Raw genomic sequence first — 19,095 nt, forward strand, 5'->3', positions numbered from 1 at the left:
CTTGGATCTAAGCCATGTTTTTTTACTCGCCGATGGGTACTAATCCACCAAACTGATCGTGAGATCATCGCTTGAAATTCACTAGCTAGATTTAAAAACAACATTCACAACCCAATAACTTAAAAAAAAAACTCTCTAATAAGTTTAGTAACTTAAATGAAAACTTTCGAGTAGTTCAGTGACCATTTTGTAACTAATTTTCTTTTTTGATCTTCGCCACTAAACGTTAGATCAACTTGAATTTAAGGTATGATCTTCTACCCGTCGACGGGTACTAATCTACTATACTGATCGTCGAATCATCGCTTGGAGCTCAATAGCTGAACTTAAAAAAAAACACCAACCTAATGACTAGAAAAAACTCTCGAATATTTCAATAACTTGAATGGAAATTTTCGGATATATTTTATAATTTTTAAAATTAGAAAGTATAAATTACCAAAAAGAATATTTCAAAACTTATTCTTACCAACACATCATTAGCACTGAAAACATAATTAAAGCTAGTATAAGTAGGATCTTTTGTCTTGTTATAACATAACTTTGTTCTATAGGAAACTAATTTAATACTTTATTCAATTAACATAGAGAAAGATTAGCACTAAAAAGAAGTGGGTAATAATTTAATGAGTAGATCGTCACCAAAGTCGCTCCTTTTTTAATTGTCTGAGAGCATAGAGAAAGAAGAAACTGAAAAGCCGAGGCCATCATCGTCTTCATCAATCAAAGCCTTAAAAGAAAGGGTCTTAAGCTCCATCGATTCTCTGTTTTTGTGTGTGTGAAAAAGTTTTAATTTTTATCAGAGGTGAGCTTCACTATCTTTTTTTTTCTTTTGCAATCTCGATCTTCTTTCATAAGCTTTCGTTATTCCAATTTTATCCTCGACTTCCTACATTATTTTCCTTATTTGCCATCAAAACCCTAGCTTGACAGCATCTCCACAAAGGGGTAAAAAAAGGGGTCAATCTTTTTAACTTGTTACCTCATCTTTTGTTTTCTTCTATTTTTAGCATTTTAGCATGTAAAAGAACATAGCTTGTTTTTAGTTCTATTTTGGGGTTTGCACGGTTTAGTAGATTTGTTCATTGCTGAATCAAAAACGGTGTATTTTTTTGGTATGCTGGATTGAGTCACTTGGGGATGGAGACATTTGCTCATACTGTGTTTCAAACAATTATGTTAGAGATTAAATTGTGATTTTTGTCTTCAGTGGTTGTTGCTTTTATTTGTTTCTTAATTAAATATCCCCATAGATATGAGGTTTTACTTTCACTTTGCTGACAGGGTGGAGTGAGATTGATAAGCTAATTTGTAGATTCCATGTTTGAGGTGGCATACTCAGTGCATCTATGCTTTCTCAATTTGATTTTCTCTCTCTCTCTCTCTATATATATATATGTTTTTAATAAAATTCCACGGTGGTTCTGATATATATATGTTTTGCATGAATGCAGCTTGGCTTTGGCATCTCCTCTTAGTATTTGATGCTTGAAGCAGTATGCCGCTGATAGTTGGTAGATATGCAAAGGTATCATGGTGCCGGCTGCACTAGTGCAGTTAATAACAGCGCGATAGGAGGAGCTTCAGCTAGGGATACTTCCCGGGCTGACCCATCTTCGTTACCACCTAACTTCCAATTCAATTCTAGGTGACTGTTCCAAAATACCATACTCGTTTTTGCTCTGGTTACAGATTTCTGTGTCCTTGGATTTTGAATTGATTTTACTTTTGTTGATTCTAAAGAGGGTTAGACTATATTTTTGGGATATTGTCCTTTGATGAATTTTCAATTAGTGACCATATGTTGAGAATCTTTTGCTCCAGTTTCGACTCTTAAGAACACTGCTAATCTTGAATTAGCTTCTAAGTTTTGCTGTGAGCACTTTGGTCCAGTTATCTGATTGTATGACTGTGCATAGGGTGTTTGTGGTTAGATGTGGTATCTAATGCTTTATATCTCCTGCACCTTTATTATTTTTCAAATCATCTCGCACTTTCCCCTTTTTCCCCTGAAAAATAGATCTAGTTTGCTATGGACTGTTAATAACTTAATATATTAAATTTCAGAAAATATATTTATGCTTAACGGTTTTTACTAGATCTATAAAGTTGTCTTAGTGTGAGAATACACTTTCTCTGCCTGGTATCCTTAATTATACCCATTTTATAGGCGGCAATCTCAGTTAGCATCCTACAAGTTGAAGTGTGACAAGGAACCGCTTAATTGCAGGTACCTCATAATACAGTTATATGACCCTTTTGACTGCTTTGTGATAATGGATTATGAAGCTATTTGAGTTGATGGGCCTACTGCTTGATTCTTAAATTTATCTTCTTAAATTATTGAATGTAGACATGTAGTTTATCTTGCATACTAGTATTTTATTATTGTTCCTTTTCAGACTTGGCCCCCCTGATTTTCATCCTCAGTCCCAAACTTGTCCTGAGGAGACTCTCACTAGAGAAAATGTACAACAGGGATATAAGGATACCATTGATGGACTGGAGGTATATTCTTATTATTGACTGCTATCTTTACTCTTTTTCCCCTGCAACATCCATGTGTGTGGTTGGTAACTATGGTCGCTTTTCCAATCTATATGAATTTACATTACTTGAACTTAATGCTGAGGTAATGATGCTTTATTTTCTTTGCCCTGCTTTGAGTTGATGCTGAGAAATTTACTTAGCCATATCGGTGTGAGGCTGCTTGGAGTTGATCCATATCGGTGTGAGGCTGGTTGGAGTTGATGCTGAGATAGTGACTTAGTGATATCTTAAAGCCTTAGGATTATATCTGAAAAATTGTTCCTTGATCAATAGTATTGGTTTGAGGCTGTTTTGAGTTTGACGCGGAGATAGCAATTTCTTAAAGCTGTAGGAAATTTATATCCGGAAAATTTTTATGCTAATTTTAGGAGATTAACTGTCTTTCCACTAGCTTCATTTATTACTATCAGATTTGTTGCCTAACATGGTCCCGCTCTCTGTTCAGGATTCGAAAGAGATTTCATTGACTCAGATTCAGGCTTTTACAAAGCCAGTTGTTCTTAAATGCAGAGATGTAAGTCACTTTATTTCCGGTGCTATGGTAGTTGAGTAGACTGTTTACTTTTGTGCTTATTAAATTTAATTTCTTGTGAAATATAACGTGCAGTTTTTGGAAAATGTTTTTAACTTTCTAATAAGTTTTTGTCTTCTTTGCAGGCAATAAGAAAGTGTCTAAGGGCTATCAATGAATCTCGTGCTCAAAAGCGGAAGGTAATGCATTTGTTCATTCATATTTATTCACTTATCTGCTTCTTTAGTTGTTTCTTGTTTCAGTACTTGTATTATCAAATTTTGTTTTGCTTCCTCTTTAAAGTCTGAATCCCAGTATAGTATTTGAGGCTGTATTTTGTTCTCGTCAGGCTGGTCAGGTATATGGTATCCCTCTTTCTGGTTCACTGTTAAGTAAACCAGGGGTTTTCCCTGAACAAAGGCCATGCAGTGAAGATTTCAGAAAGAAATGGATTGAGGTGTGTTTATGCTCCCTAAGTTCTGTTGTTTCTTATCAATTTTGAGTTCTTGAAGCTTGGTGAAAGGCAAAAACAAACTTTATTCATTAACTCAATTATTTGTTTCCTTATATTTTTCCCAGGGCTTATCACAGCAAAACAAAAGTTTGTGTTCTTTGGCCGATCAGGTTCCTCTTGGGTATAAGAATAGAACATTAATTGAAGTTCTTATCCGGAATAACGTTCCATTGCTGAGAGCAACTTGGTTTATCAAAGTAACTTATCTTAATCAGGTACAATTGCTTTAATTATTGAAGCAATCTGATCACACTCTTCGCAATTGGTCTAGTCTATTCATCATATCGGTTGTTAGCAAATTATGGTTGTCTTTTGTAGGTTCGCCCAGGTTCTGCAATTTCTACTGGATCACTCGACAAAGCTCAATTATCTCGTACAGAGCTCTGGACAAAAGATGTTATTGATTACTTGCAGCACCTTTTAGATGAAATTTTTTCTAGAAATAATTCTCATTTTACTCAACATGGTAGAGATCGATTGCCACAAATGCATAATGCGGCGTCTTTGCAGCATAGGAGTGCCTCAGCATCAACAACCCTTGATGGTGAGGAGCCGTCTCTTCAATTCAAATGGTTGTATGTGGTGCGACTCTTGCAATGGCATCATGCAGAAGGGCTGGTTCTTCCCTCTCTTATCATTGACTGGGTTCTCAATCAACTGCAGGTATTGAATTTGGTGTGACCTATAAATGCTTTTTCCACCTTTCTTTGAGGAATGCTCGTATAGGGAGTAATTGTGAGCTTATGAACATTCTTGTAGTTTTGATTATCATATTTGTTCTTTTCCAGGAAAAGGAATTGCTTGAGATTCTGCAGTTGCTATTGCCAATTGTTTATGGAGTTTTAGAAACAGTTATTTTATGTCAGACATATGTACGTAATCTTGTGGCTATAGCTATTCGCTTTATCCGTGAGCCTTCACCTGGTGGAGCTGATTTGGTTGATAATTCCCGGAGAGCGTATACAGTATCTGCACTGGTTGAGATGCTTCGCTATTTGATACAGGCTGTGCCAGATACATTTGTTGCTTTAGATTGCTTTCCTTTACCAACTTGTGTAGTTTCACATGCATTTAGTGATGGTGGTTTTTTGTCAAAGTCATCAGATGATGCAGGGAAAATAAAAAGCAATTCAGCATATGCTTATGTTCTCAAAGTTAAAAGGTTTGATTCCCAATACCAGTCCTTGTCATTCGATCATGTTGTTTCCACCATCCACAAGTGTGCTGATAATCTTGCTAAAGGTGCAAGTGCTGGATATCCTTGCCAAAGTATGGCAAAAGCTGTGCAGACTCTGGACAAAGCTCTTTTGCATGGAGATCTAATAGAGGCTTATAAACATATCTTTGATGATCTTTGTGATGGAGCAGTTGGCGAAGGTTGGGTTGCTAAGGTCAGCCCATGCTTAAGATCATCACTAAAATGGCTTCAAACTGTGAATTTGTCATTGATTTGCTCAGTTTTTTTCCTCTGTGAGTGGGCAACATGTGATTTCCGAGACTTCCGGACTGCTCCTCCCCATAACTTGAAGTTCACTGGTAGAAAAGATTTTTCACAAATATATCTTGCAATTCATCTTCTAAAGCTGAAGAGGAAAGAGTGGCAGAACCCAGAATACAAGAAGGGAAGAGCTTCTGGACTTTACAGCACTGCAAATAATACCAGTCATCAGAATAACTATTCCAGGAGGAATTTGTTGGGAAATATATATGAAGCTAAAAGCAATGGAAAATATGTTCATGGAAGAAGTAGTAGTTCTTCAGATATATTTGACAGCCCTGGTCCCCTGCATGATATTATTGTGTGCTGGATCGATCAGCATGAAGGGCTTAAAGGAGAAGGTGGCAAGCGTCTTCAGCTTTTCATACTGGAACTCATACGATCTGGAATCTTTTATCCTCAGGCATATGTGAGACAGCTTATAGTTAGTGGGATTATCGATATATCCCGACCTATGGCTGACCTGGACAGAAGAAAGAGACACCATCGAATCTTGAAGCAGCTACCTGGGCAGTATATGCTAGATATTTTGGAAGAAGCAAGAATTGCTAAGGGCTCAGAATTGCTTGAGGCTGTAAATGTTTACTCAAATGAGCGTCGTCTTGTCCTTCACAATCTTCTTTTTGATCAACATAATAGTGCAAACACTTCTCATGTATCAACTAATGACAAAAAGTCTCATTCTACCTCAGGAAGGGATGGTGCTTTCCAAGTTTCTGGTGATCGGTGGAAAACTCTTCAGTCTTCAAAGACTTTCAGGAGAGATGTGGACCTTGAAGGACTGAAGGCTTCCATTTCAGTATTGTTGCAATTCCCTAGCTTATCTTCTACATCTGCAGATAGTGGAGTTGAAGAGTCTCAAGGGAGTTCCAAAAGGTCTGTTGGGTCAACATGCAACAACCCGGACATGTTTGAAGGTGCCCCTGGGTATGAAGATTGTAAAAGGGTAAAAAGACAGAAATTAAGTGAAGATAAGAGTTTATATCTTCAAGCACCTTCACCAATTCCATCAGATGATGAAGATACTTGGTGGATGAGGAAGGGGCAGAAAAACATAGAATCTTTCAAATCTGATCCTCCTCTTAAATCAACAAAGCAAGTTTCTCGTGGTAGACAAAAGACTGTGCGTAAAACTCAGAGTCTTGCTCAATTAGCAGCTGCTAGAATTGAGGGTAGCCAGGGAGCATCTACAAGTCACATTTGTGATAATAAGATAAACTGCTCACATCATAGAACTGAGGTAGAAACTTTAAAGCCAGTGGATGGAATCAGAACAACCCATTTTGGAGATATTGTTTCGATTGAAAAGGGTTTAAAGCAGCTTCGCTTTGTGGAGAAGAGGATTATCATGGTTTGGTTGATATCTGTAGTCAAGCAGCTTGTTGAAGAGTCGGAGAAATCTGTGGCCAAGGCTGGCCAGTACGGCAGGCCCTTCATTGCGGCTGATGAGAAGAGTCCTTGGGGATGGAAGCTTGGTGAGGATGAACTATCAGTTATACTGCATCTAATGGATGTTTCCTGTGATTCAGTTTCAGCGATCAAATTTCTCCTTTGGCTGTTGCCAATAGTTAGCAGTAATCCTGGTCCTACTGTTCATAGTGGGAGAAACAGTCTAAGGGTGCCCAGGAATGTAGATAATTGTGCATGTGCAGTGGGGGAGGCATATCTTTTATCATCTCTTCGAAGGTGAAATATCATTATTCTACCCTTTTTTTTTTTCTTTTAACTAAATTGTTCATGGATATCAGTTCTGGCTATAAAAAATTTGTGCTTTTCTAGGCTGGCTCTTTATTAGTGGCCATTGTATTGCCGATATGATTTAATACACTTGCTGTGTCTTGATCTTACTTTACCAGTAATTTTAGCTCTTTTCCTCTCTTTTCTGCCCCCAATTTCTGGCTAAAGCAAAACTGTTCAGGATTTTCGTGGATCTATCTATACTATTATTGTCTGCATGAAAGCATTTCAAAAATACATTTTTTTCTTGGTGTATGGTTGGAGTAGACTGATGTCTAGAAACCATCCTGGAGACTGGAGAACTTCAATATTTTTCCCCGGAAGTTATTGCTCAGGATTGGATTCTTGAGCTACTGGATTTGTCATGCCTTTTTGTGGCTCTTTTCTCTCTGCTGGCTTGACCTCCATATATATCTTACTTGCTTAATGATGTCTTTTCTTCAGGTATGAGAACATACTTATTGCTGCAGATCTTGTTCCTGAAGCTTTGTCAGCTATAATGCTTCGTGCTGCTGCAATTATGGCCACTAATGGAAGAGTTACAGGTTCGGGAACCCTAGTGTTTGCTTGGTATTTGTTGAAGAAGTATGGCAAAGTTGCCAGTGTAATTGAATGGGAGAAGAAATACAAAGGTACTTGTGACAAGAGACTTTTGTCTGAACTTGAATCTGGACAACAAGAGGGAGATTTTGGGTTTGCATTTGGAGTTCCAGGAGGTATTGAAGATCCTGATGATTATTTCCGTAAAAAGATAACTGGTGGACGTTTTTCGAGAGTGGGTTTAAGCATGAGAGATATGGTTCAGCGTCATGTTGATGATGTCTTGCACTCTCTCTTAGGTAAAGAGAGAAAACTTGTTGCAGCCAGTGCACCAAAAACTCCTGCCATTGAAAAAGGGGTTGATGGTTATCAAGTTGCTCAACAAATCATAATGGGACTAATGGACTGCATTAGACAGACTGGTGGTGCTGCTCAAGAAGGGGACCCAGGTTTGGTGTCTTCTGCTGTTTCTGCCATTGTTGGCAATGTAGGATCAACACTAGCAAAGATACCTGATTTTACTGGTGGCAGCAATTATTCAAATTATCAACCCTCTATAAGTTCCTTGAGTTTTGCAAAGCGTATCTTGCGCATTCATTTAATATGCCTATGCCTGCTAAAGGAAGCCCTTGGAGAACGCCAAAGCCGGGCATTTGAGGTAGCTCTTGGAACAGAGGCCTCTTCTGCTTTAGCAGTAGCATTTGCTCCTGCAAAGTCCTCTCGTGGTCAGTTTAAGTTGTCTCCTGATGCTCCTGAGTCTAATGCGAACATATCTGGTGACAATTTGAACAGTTCTGCCAAATCGACTCTTGGGAGAACAACCAAAATGTCAGCTGCTATTTCTGCTCTTCTGTTAGGGGCTATTGTTCATGGGGTCATTAGCTTGGAGAGAATGGTAACAGTCTTAAGATTAAAGGAAGGTTTGAATGTTGTTCAGTTTGTAAGGAGCACAAAAACCAGTTCTAATGGTAATGCCCGATCTGTTGGGGCTTTTAAGTTGGACAACTCATTTGAAATTTATGTGCACTGGTTTCGGCTGTTTGTTGGGAACTGTAGAACTGTTTGTGATGGGCTAGTTTTGGAACTCTTGGGTGAACAACCTGTTGTAGCTCTTTCAAGTATGCAGAGACTGCTCCCAATTAATTTGGTCTTTCCACCAGCTTATGCAATGTTTGCTTTTGTTATATGGAAGCCATTCATTTTGAGTAGTAACATTGCAAGTCGTGAAGATATTCATCAATTGTATCAGTCTTTAACAATGGCCATCGGTGATGCTGTGAAACACATACCTTTTCGTGATGTTTGTATGAGGGATACCCGTGGTTTTTATGATATTATAGCTGCAGATACCACTGATTCTGAGTTCGCAGCCTTGCTAGAGTTGAATGGTTTGGACACGCACTTGAAATCCATGGCCTTTATCCCTCTTCGTGCAAGGCTCTTTCTAAATGCTATAATTGATTGTAAGATGCCTTATTCTGCTCTTACACATGATGAGGGGAATCGGGTTTCTGGACATGGCGAGTCTAAAGCTCTGCGTGCAGAGAATGATTCAAAGCAAGGTAAGCTTATTCGTGCATTGGATGCTTTGCAACCAGCTAAGTTTCGTTGGCAGTGGGTCGAATTAAGGCTTCTTTTAAATGAACAAGCACTCATTGATAAGATGGAGAGTCATGACATGTCCTTGGTGGATGCGCTTCGCTCTTCCTCACCCAGTTCTGAAAGAGCTTCTCCTTCTGAGAATGAGAAAGTTTTCATTGAGATCATCCTCACCAGATTGTTGGTCAGACCTGATGCTGCTCCTCTTTTCTCAGAGGTGGTTCATCTTTTTGGAAGGTCATTAGAAGATTCATTGCTGATGCAGGCTAAATGGTTCTTAGGAGGCATGGATGTTCTTTTGGGACGGAAAACTATTAGGCAACGACTCATTAATATCGCTGAAACTAAGAACCTTTCTACTAAGACCCAGTTTTGGAATCCTTGGGGATGGTCTTATTCAGGTGGTGATCCTGTGACGAATAGGGGAGAGAAGAAGAACGAAGCCGCCTTTCTTGAGGAAGGTGAAGTCATTGAGGAGGCCGTGGAGTCAAAAAAGTGTGCGAAAGGTTCTCAAATCGATGTTGAAGGTTCCAATATCAGCCAGCAGCATGTAACAGAGAAGGCATTTACTAAATTGATTCTTCCTTGCATAGACCAAAGCTCTGCCGACTCGCGCAATACCTTTGCAAATGATTTGATAAAGCAGTTTAGCACTATTGAGCAGCAAGTAAAGTTGGTTACTCGTGGCGTAAGCAAGCAGACTGGAACTGCCTCTTCAATTGAAGTTTCTCCGAATAAAAGCAACAGTCGGAAAAGTATAAGAGGTGCTAGTCCTGGATTGGCTAGACGAACAATGGCTCCTGCAGAGTCTGTACCTCCTTCTCCTGCAGCTTTGCGAGCTTCTATGTCATTAAGGTTGCAGTTTATTGTGAGATTACTGCCGATCATATGTGCAGATGGGTAAGATTTTTTCTATTTTGATGATTTGTCACTCTTTCTTCTCTGAAGTAATTCGTCTCTTTCGTATTTCGTAAATTGAAAAAATGAACTGTTTTGATATGTTTTGTATCTGATTTGATCATCTTTTCCTTTATCTTATGTGAGGAACTTTTTAACTCTTTTCTGTGTTGCTGATGCCTGAAAATTGCGTGCCAGGAGTATTTTCTTCTCTTTATGGGAGAATTTAAAAAAAACTGAAAAATACATTGACTTTTGGTCTTCTACCAGAAACTATTCCCCCCCTCTTCGGATTCTTTCATCCAAATTAATAACCACTCAATCAGATAGTCGTGATGGAATATTGTTTTTTATTGTTCGACATTGTGATGGAATATTATTAAGAATCTGTGTTACCGTGTCTGGTATTTAATGAACTAGTTCACCAAGGTTTCATTTGTTGGCTTATTTAGGGAACCATCGTCAAGAAACTTGAGGCACATGCTTGCCTCTGTAATACTTCGATTGCTTGGAAGTAGGGTTGTGCATGAGGATGTGGACCTATCTTTTAATTTCAAACAGTTGAAGAGGGACGCGGAGCTGGTGTCTTCTATTGCATCCTCAGAGATTTATAGAGATAGTCTTTTTGATCGCTTATTGTTAGTTCTACATGGGTTGTTAAGCAGTTGCCAGCCAAGTTGGCTAAGGTCAAAGACTGCCAATGATTTTTCTGGATTTGACCGTGAGGCATTGGAGAGTTTCCAGGTTTGATCTTTATCCTTCCCTTATTAAATTTACTGCTGCTTGTTTTGGTAAATAAACCTAAATTTATTAGAAATGTGGTCACGACGTGTTTTTGCTGCACCTGTAATGTAATTGGTATAAGGAATATAAATAAAGCAGGCATGCTGCATGCTAAAGACGTATATGTTTGCACTTCTGATTTGACTTTTGGTTTTATGTAAGTTATGAGCTCTTGAGATTCCCTTCCTGTCAATGTAGAATATTGATTCATTTTAATTCCTCTTTTCAAACAAACTATCTTCTTATGAACATAAAGTTCTCAACAAGTCTTGCCGTGTGTGTAAAAGGTTATTTATTCAAACTGAAGTTAGCATTGGAGTAAAATGATAGATGATTCTTTACTCAACTCGGTAACTTTTTTCTGTTGGTGCAGAATGAATTAGATTCTATGCAACTACCTGAGATGATTAGATGGCGTATTCAGGCAGCGATGCCAATATTATTTCCTTCTTTCCGCAATGTGATCTCCTGCCACACACCTTCGGTCCCAGTTGGTGCTCTTAGTGCGCTTCAATCCAGCATCTACATCCCTGAATCTTGCAATGGTACCTTAAATGCACCTCAGAGACAGGTTGCATCGGCACGAACTGCAAATAACATACCGGGAAAAGCCAAGTCAATGCCTTCACTACAGGAGTACGATATGGAAATCGACCCATGGACACTGTTGGAAGATGGAGCAGGTTCAAGTCCATCTTCAAGTGGCACTATTGTCATTGGTGGTAGCGACTGTGCTAATCTTCGAGCCTCAAGCTGGCTTAAGGGGGCTGTAAGAGTGAGGCGAACGGACCTGACATATACCGGTGCAGTGGATGATGACAGCTGATTTTAGATTTAACTTCATTTTTTATTTGGTATAAGGTTAGCGATCCCCACAACCCTCCCAAGAGCAACAGGTAAAATTTAACACGAATTCTGTTGCATGCATGTTGGCATCGATTTCACAGCTCTTACCTGTTCCATGTCTAATAGTGGAGGGGACACCGTTAGGAGGGGATTTTTTTTTCAGTCGGATGGTGGGGTGGCATGCTGAAAGTCTTTGTACAATAATCTCAAAATGTGCTCATTGTAGGCCATTTATTCGGCATGCAATACAACTTGCTATCATTTTATGCTTCCACCTAGACTGTATCACAAGTGCTATTCAGAGGCCTTGTTGTATATATATAGAGATGATTGTTTCTGTTTACCAATTGATTTGAGCAAAATATCCCAAGAATGACATGTAGCTGTTCCATTTACAAATCTACTTTTTGCCACCAATTCTCTCTCTCTCTCTCTCTCTCTCTCTCCAAGGCACATGCACATGCTAAGGTATGGACATCCACATGCCATGTACTGAAATACATTTATTGCTTATGTTGCAGTCATGCATACACTACTTTAATCATTAAACATCAGTTTCTGTGTACTTAAATTGATTTTTTTTTAACATTTCTGATGGCAAGATAACATTTTTGTTGGATAGGCATCCGCCAGAACTAATGGATCATTGATCATAGAACCCAACTTTTTTTTTTTTTGTAATTATGCACTATAATTAGTTTTAGATATAAAAAATTGGGATGTCTAGAAATTATTGTAGTTTTATATACAAAACCAAGGGTACTTATTTTAGTGTTAGTTTTAGCTTTAATTAAGGTAAGATGACTTCCTATACGGGCCAATGTTTTATGAAATGCTAGTAGTAATAATATTTGTGGGTCTTGACTCTTGTATGAGAAAATTGGTTATATTGCAGCTGTTTGAAGATAATGAACTTAATAGATTGCATCTCAGTGGTCCAAAAATAAATTAAAAAACTATGAATCTCAGTGAGTCTGATACAATGTAAAACATTAAGTATCATCCGTTGGAAGGAGCACGCAAGATCCCCTTACCCTTGGAGTTTTTGGCCTTGAGAAATTCGTAGCTGATATCTATTTCTGGTTTGATTGTATTCTCAAACTTTATAGCTTCTTTTTCCTCAGCATTCATGTAGAAGCAGAAAATATAAATTCTGCTTTTTCTCTATGCCAATCCCGATAGGATAATTATCACACATTAGTCACATGTTCCACTTCAATCATATCAAGCCGTACCGCCGACCAACGTTGCACCTATGCTTATGGACAATTTCTGGTTTGATTGTATTCTCAAACTTTATAGCTTCTTTTTCCTCAGCATTCATGTAGAAGCAGAAAATATAAATTCTGCTTTTTCTCTATGCCAATCCCGATAGGATAATTATCACACATTAGTCACATGTTCCACTTCAATCATATCAAGCCGTACCGCCGACCAAAGTTGCACCTATGCTTATGGACACGTGCTTGAACCAAATACAGGTACCCACCCATGGACTGTCCCAAAAGCCGAGAACTCCCTCTCTCCTGCCCACTTTTCTACTAGTTTGCACATCATAACTCATAGTCTCTCGGCATAGAAACTTAACCTTCCTCCACCGTGTGAACCATCCTTTCCACTGCCTCCTCCACTTCCTCAACATACAGACATATATTTATATATATTTGATGCAGGCTGCCAAGTCCCTGTGGTTCATTGACTGATGTTTAAAATGGATTAGTGGGTATCCATTCTACTTTTATTTCAGATTGTTGTTTCAAAGGTTGTAACGAATAACACGTATTGTTTGCAGTAACATATGATCATGAACGAAACCCATTTAAAAAGCAAGGTTAAGGTGTTAGAAATTACATGATTTATTTAAACGATTCTAATGTACAAGAATAAATGGTTCAAATATAACAGGAATCAACATATGCAAGGAATTTAGAAAAAAAGAAGAAGAAGAAGCTGGGTTAACCAGCTGAAATAATGTTGGGGTTGAGTTAGCCCTTTTTCAGTCTTGGTTTCTTGTTGTACTGTCTACAAAAAACACATCTTCAATCCAAGCAACAATGTTGAAAGCTAGTCCTTCTAATACCCTCGAATAACTCTCAAGGATTGCTTGCCCCACATCCTGCAAAAAAACCCCACAATTTTGGCATTCAAAGCTTGCATGTTATGGTGGAAAGCAAGAAAATACCAGTTTTTTATCACTTACCCTATTGTACTGAATTTTGCATGTGTCTAGGGACGTTTGTGAGAGTTCTGGGTATCTTTGCTTCAATGAAAATAACAAGCTCTCTGCTCTTTCAGCTAATATATGGTTTTTGTCACTTCGATCGATGTCGGACATTAAGTCTTTCACCATATTCCATGATGATTTTGAATGGATCATGCATGCTTTACGTCTCCATGTGTACATTGAAGCTTCAACACGATCTGCAAGTTCAAGTGCTTCATGTTCGGATGCTATGTTGAGACAATCAAGTAGATACTCAGGGGAGAATTTTTCTGTGGTGTACATGTAGCGGTATATCGGGTCTCCGATGCTGGCTCTTCCACTCTGTAGATAAGAAAAAAAGAGTTACTACCTTGTCTACCAAGAAAGCATTAGGGACAGGGGAAGGGGTTGCAGATGCTAGAACTCGAATCTTGGACTTACGAAATATCGATATACTTTTACAAGTGACCGCACGAACTAACTAAGCTATTATGGTTTTTATCAGCATAAGGGGCTAACCTTTGGAAGTGATGCCATGTATGAATCTGGGATTTCCATCTCAGAAAGAACACTGTTGTTTATAGACATTGCAGCCTTGTGAATTTGATTAGCACATTCTCGTTTATGTCGCAAGTGCTTCCTCGCTTTCTCGGTAAGACCACTTGAAGGAACACACGGCACCGGTACCCACCATTTCTCGTCATTTCTTTGAACAACTCTTCGAAATGAACCCATACGGGTCGAATTTGCCGATATACTCCCTTGCTCTGCGTACCAGAATTCTGTATCCTGGAAGCTATCCAGTATTTCCTGCAAAAGAATGTAAGCTCTAAGATATATAGATATATATATATAAACAAAAGACTGGTTTTTTTTGGGTAAGAGTACTACATAGGCACCTGTACTATGAGTTAGATTGCATTTTGCCCCTTCTACTAAAAAAATTGGCAAATTAGTCTCTACACATTAAATCAAAGAAAAAATTGGTCCTTCTATTAAAAATTTCATCAATTTCTATTGTTAAAAACTGGTCTCTGTAAGTTAACATAAGGTAGATATTGCATGCAAAGCATCACTGTCTTAATAGTACAAAGGATGAAATCTTTAATAAAAAAAAATTGCCCTTTGATCTAATTTACAGAGACTATTTTGCCCATCTTTTAGTAGAAGAGGCACAATGCAATCTGACTCCTATTGTAGGTGTCTCTATGGTACTTTTACCGATTTTTGTCTCACATAGAGCTTGTATCTTACAATGAGCATTGCATCCAATTTTCTCAGTGCTGGAAGATTGATGTAAATATCTGATCTTTGCCTGCTTTCCATTATCTAAACATGTAACATATACATACATACATAGATATATATATCATGTTAAAGCAAGCAAAGATGATAAATATCCATAAAAAAGTAATCTTTTTGGATATGGACTATGAAATCTTACCTCAACAGCTGCTCCATTACGTAAATTGTGTGACTTGGGAGTAAATTCCACAATATAATCACAGACAGATAAAAGACAATCCATTTCTCTTTTCCAAAGAGCTTTCTTTTCAGGGTTCAATGGCTCCAACCTCAAATTTTGCCCAAATACAGTTGCTGCAGTAATTACCATTCAACATAGAGTAAGCAATTCCATAGATTTCAAATATATGGTAAAAGTACCACAAAGGCCACTGTTCTAGGAGTCAAATTATATTTGGCCTCCTAAAACAAATTAGTTTCTGTAGATTAGATAAAAGAGCAAATTACTTATTTCTGTTAAAAATTTCACTTATTTGTCCTGTTAAAAACTGGCATGCTTGACGGAATAACCAAATAGTGACGTCATGTTAATGTATAGAGATGATTTTTAATAGTAGAAATGAATAAAATTTTTAATAAAAGATCAATTTGCTCTTTGATCTTACGTATATGAACTAATTTGCTATTTTTTGAGTAGATATAAATGTATGAATGTATATGTGCGTATCTACCGTAAAGATTGGTTATGGAATTTGAGATTGTGATAGCTGTGCATACTCCTTTTCCACTTCCAGACATATCTTCTCCCAGTAAAAGTTTTGCAAATCTTTCCTTCATCATTTCAAGTTCTTTCCAACATAATATTTTGAACCTCCATTAGCATAAAAATTAAAAAAGGAGACAATATATATAAATATATATATATAGTTTAAGCATATGAAAGACAAACTCAAGCAATTTTACATACCTAAATCCAATGATTCCAAATCATCAAGCTTTTGATGATCATCTGCATTGCTATTTTTGCACTGTTTTGTTACAAGCCTTGTAAGAAGAGCTTGCTTTTGAGGAACAACCCCACCAGATCTCCTAGTTGACCAATGAGAAGAACAAGAAGGTGAAGCTTCACTACAGCAACTATGGTGATCATCAACAGGTTCAGAAAATACTGAAGTCGATGAATATGTTCGGCAATACACAAATGAATCACCACTCATGGTTGACTGATCATTTGGATCAGTTGAACAAGGTGATGGTTGATAACCCACATCATAGTTTTCATCACTGTTTGATGAATTCTCCATTTGAACACCTCTTTATAACACTTCTCTTTACTCTATTATCTGCAAATAATCATTAAAATTTTGGTCAGTGGGGGCTCAAGATTTAAGAACTTTTTTGAAAAACCATAATCAAAACATGGTCCAAAAACATGGACCCGACCAAAAAAGGCTTAAACTGAATAATTCTACAGTGTAAAGAAAGAAAAAGAAAAAGACCCAACTTTGTTACAGAAACAAAAAAGCAAATACTTGGTGTGCTAATAGTCACAGGTCATTGTAATTCACTGACAATATGAACAATAAAGTTTATATATAAGCAACCGTTGATGATAAAGCAACGTTCTTTTTTTCCACTTACCTTTTTAAAGTATAGATTTTTGAATTCAAAACCGTTGAAGAAGATGATGATAATATAGCTAGTAATAATCTGAAGAATAACGTTTAAAACAGTTCCTTTTTGTTGATATAATCCAAAAGATAAGCTTTCTTTTTGCAATTCCACCATGCTACCATCATCATCATCATCGTCATCATATGAACATAAAAAGACAAGGGATCTTGACTTCTTGACCGTCTGATTGATGGGTTCTTTTTGCTTTTTGTGATCAAAGAAGAAAAACCCAGTTTCAGAATCTGGAAAACAAAAATGGGTTCGATTGGATTCTTGTTGAAAGAGTATTTTTTTGGTTTCTGATAGAACATACAGAGTGTGTTTCTTAGTTGTAAATTGAATTGAATATTTATGAGGACTTGGGTGGCTTGTATTATTGTATGATTTTGCAAATTGCAAATACGTGATGAATATTTTATAGTTTTCGGTGAAAAAAGAATCTCAATTATTTTTATTTTTTAATTAAATGAAAATTTTCTAACTTTCGGAGTTAGTGTCAGAAATTCTATCTTTTAACCCTGTAATTGATATATAAAATTAGAGAAAAAAAATGTTGTTAGTTTCTTTTTTAGAAAAAAACATAATAACAAATTTATAACTTTCACAATTAACTTTTAAATATTTAATCTAATTAAGTAATTATTTTTTTAAAGAAAAATTAATTGAAATGTTAAAAGTTTAATAACATTGACTTAATACATGTGTGAACATCTATGTATATTTCTATTTTTTAAAATTTTTACGAAAGGAATATGGATTGCTATTTTCGTATTGTTAAAATTTTAATAATTAAATAAGTTGGATTTTTCATAAAAACTTTAATTTAACTAAATTTTAAGAAGTGAGTTAAAGTAAAAAAAAATTTAATTAAAACGATAAAAAATTAAATGTTAAGATTAAATTTTAAGGTAAACTATAAAAATAATCATTTTTGTTTGCCTTAGATTACATTTTAGTTACTTATTTTTGAAATGTTACGTTTTAGTCACTTATGTTATTGTTTTGTTACGAAGTTTTCACTCTATAGTTAAACTTCGTTACCTCCTTAAAGGTAGTCCTATGTGGCAGTCCAAATAGGTTTTAAATGCCAACTTAGATGTCTAATTGTTGGGATGAAAATAGAGTTTTAATTAATCAAATAAATTTAATTTGGACTGCCACGTAAGACATCCAAGTTGGCATTTAAAATCCATTTGGACTGTCATGTAGGACTTCCATTAGAGAGGTAATGGAATTTAACGGTAAAGTGACTACTTTGTAACAAACGATAACGGAAGTGATTAAAACGTAACATTTCAAACATAAGTGACTAAAATGTAATCCGAGGCAAACAAAAGTGATTATTTTTATAGTTTATCCCTAAATTTATATAAAAGAATTTCATATTTTAATAACGGATATGTTACTATGTGAGATCACATTATGCAGATGGATATGTATAAGAAATTGACTAAAATAAGCTGATTTATCACATTATGATTAAGTGATGTAAAAGGCAAAAAACTTATATTAAATAATAAAGTCTCTTATTCGTAATTCAATGTTTTGGACTATAAAGAAAATTATGGGTTTCTTTTTCAAAAAAAAAAAGAAAAGAAAATGATGGGTTTTAAAGCAAATTTAGAAACTTTCATTAGAATGATGTAAATCCAAAACATGTGAAGGAATAACAAGTGGGAAAAGATGGTGTCACAGTCCAGGTTTTATGAGTAGGTAAAATTAGGGTTTTCCCCCTTATGATATTACTCCAACCACTTTGCCTTTAAAAACTTATGTGGTATTAATATTTAGTCCCTGAATTTGTTAATTGTTTTTCAATTTGATCATTAAACTGTTTTGGGTCTAGAATAGTCTCAAAATTTGACAACTTTTTCTAATTTGGTTACTAAACTTGGATTCTTTTAAAATATGTTGACATGTCACTTTAAAATTATGTCGCATCATCACCTGGTTTTTTTTAAAAAATAAATAAAATCTAAAAGTTACAAAAATAATAAATTTTTAAAAAAAATTCAAGTGATGGCATGATGCAATTTTCGAATGCCATGTCATTATATCTTTAAGAAATTCAAATTTAGTGATCAAATTGGCCAATAATTACCAAATTACCTTGTGATTTATTCAAGTTGATGGGAAAGTTAGAAAACACCAAAATCCATTTTTCAAACAAGTTTTTTTCTTTTTCCACAATAACAAAATTAGTTCCTAATTTTACTTCTTTATTATTTTAGTTCTAATTCTTTTCTTGGATAGAAAAATTAACTGAAATATTCTTTTAATAAGACCTTCCTATATCCGATATTTATACTAGGTCTCGATTGAATTTAAAGTTAAACTAGATAAACCCTTAAACATGAAGTAAAGTTCCATACCATTGTCCCTCCATTAGTGATATTCAAACTTGAAACCTTACTTTAGAGATATCAAAATTCTTGTCACTTGACCTAACATACATTTTATCTGATCTTTACAACAATTTCTTTGCCAAATTTAAAATC

The 19,095-nt window shown here is 36.2% G+C and overlaps 2 protein-coding genes across 4 annotated transcripts; one reads left to right on the plus strand and one right to left on the minus strand.

Moving 5' to 3' along the window:
* Positions 1–487: 487 nt before the first annotated feature.
* Positions 488–11,874, plus strand: LOC121210897 (mediator of RNA polymerase II transcription subunit 12). 2 transcript variants are annotated; one of them, XM_041082800.1, is made up of 14 exons: positions 564–805; positions 1,285–1,329; positions 1,455–1,648; positions 2,171–2,230; positions 2,403–2,508; positions 2,996–3,064; positions 3,208–3,261; positions 3,411–3,518; positions 3,641–3,790; positions 3,894–4,238; positions 4,364–6,759; positions 7,255–9,849; positions 10,299–10,590; positions 11,003–11,874. In XM_041082800.1, the coding sequence occupies exons 3-14, from the start codon at positions 1,521–1,523 to the stop codon at positions 11,453–11,455; spliced, it is 6,756 nt and encodes a 2,251-aa protein (XP_040938734.1). In that variant the 5' UTR covers positions 564–805; positions 1,285–1,329; positions 1,455–1,520; the 3' UTR covers positions 11,456–11,874. The 2 variants fall into 2 exon arrangements, with proteins under 2 accessions (XP_040938735.1, XP_040938734.1); XM_041082801.1 differs by lacking the exon at positions 1,285–1,329 and having other exon boundaries at positions 488–805.
* A 1,439-nt stretch (positions 11,875–13,313) lies between these two features.
* Positions 13,314–16,997, minus strand: LOC107919474 (rop guanine nucleotide exchange factor 3). Of its 2 annotated transcripts, none has more exons than XM_041082802.1 (8): positions 16,565–16,997; positions 15,891–16,266; positions 15,655–15,771; positions 15,123–15,277; positions 14,933–15,007; positions 14,198–14,488; positions 13,676–14,020; positions 13,314–13,591 (listed from the first exon to the last, which is right to left on the minus strand). In XM_041082802.1, the coding sequence occupies exons 2-8, from the start codon at positions 16,225–16,227 to the stop codon at positions 13,472–13,474; spliced, it is 1,440 nt and encodes a 479-aa protein (XP_040938736.1). In that variant the 5' UTR covers positions 16,228–16,266; positions 16,565–16,997; the 3' UTR covers positions 13,314–13,471. The 2 variants fall into 2 exon arrangements, with proteins under 2 accessions (XP_040938736.1, XP_040938737.1); XM_041082803.1 differs by lacking the exon at positions 16,565–16,997 and adding an exon at positions 16,428–16,462.
* Between the last annotated feature and the right edge of the window lie 2,098 nt (positions 16,998–19,095).

Source organism: Gossypium hirsutum, chromosome A12, assembly GCF_007990345.1.
Source record: "Gossypium hirsutum isolate 1008001.06 chromosome A12, Gossypium_hirsutum_v2.1, whole genome shotgun sequence".
Classification (NCBI taxonomy): Eukaryota; Viridiplantae; Streptophyta; class Magnoliopsida; order Malvales; family Malvaceae; genus Gossypium; species Gossypium hirsutum.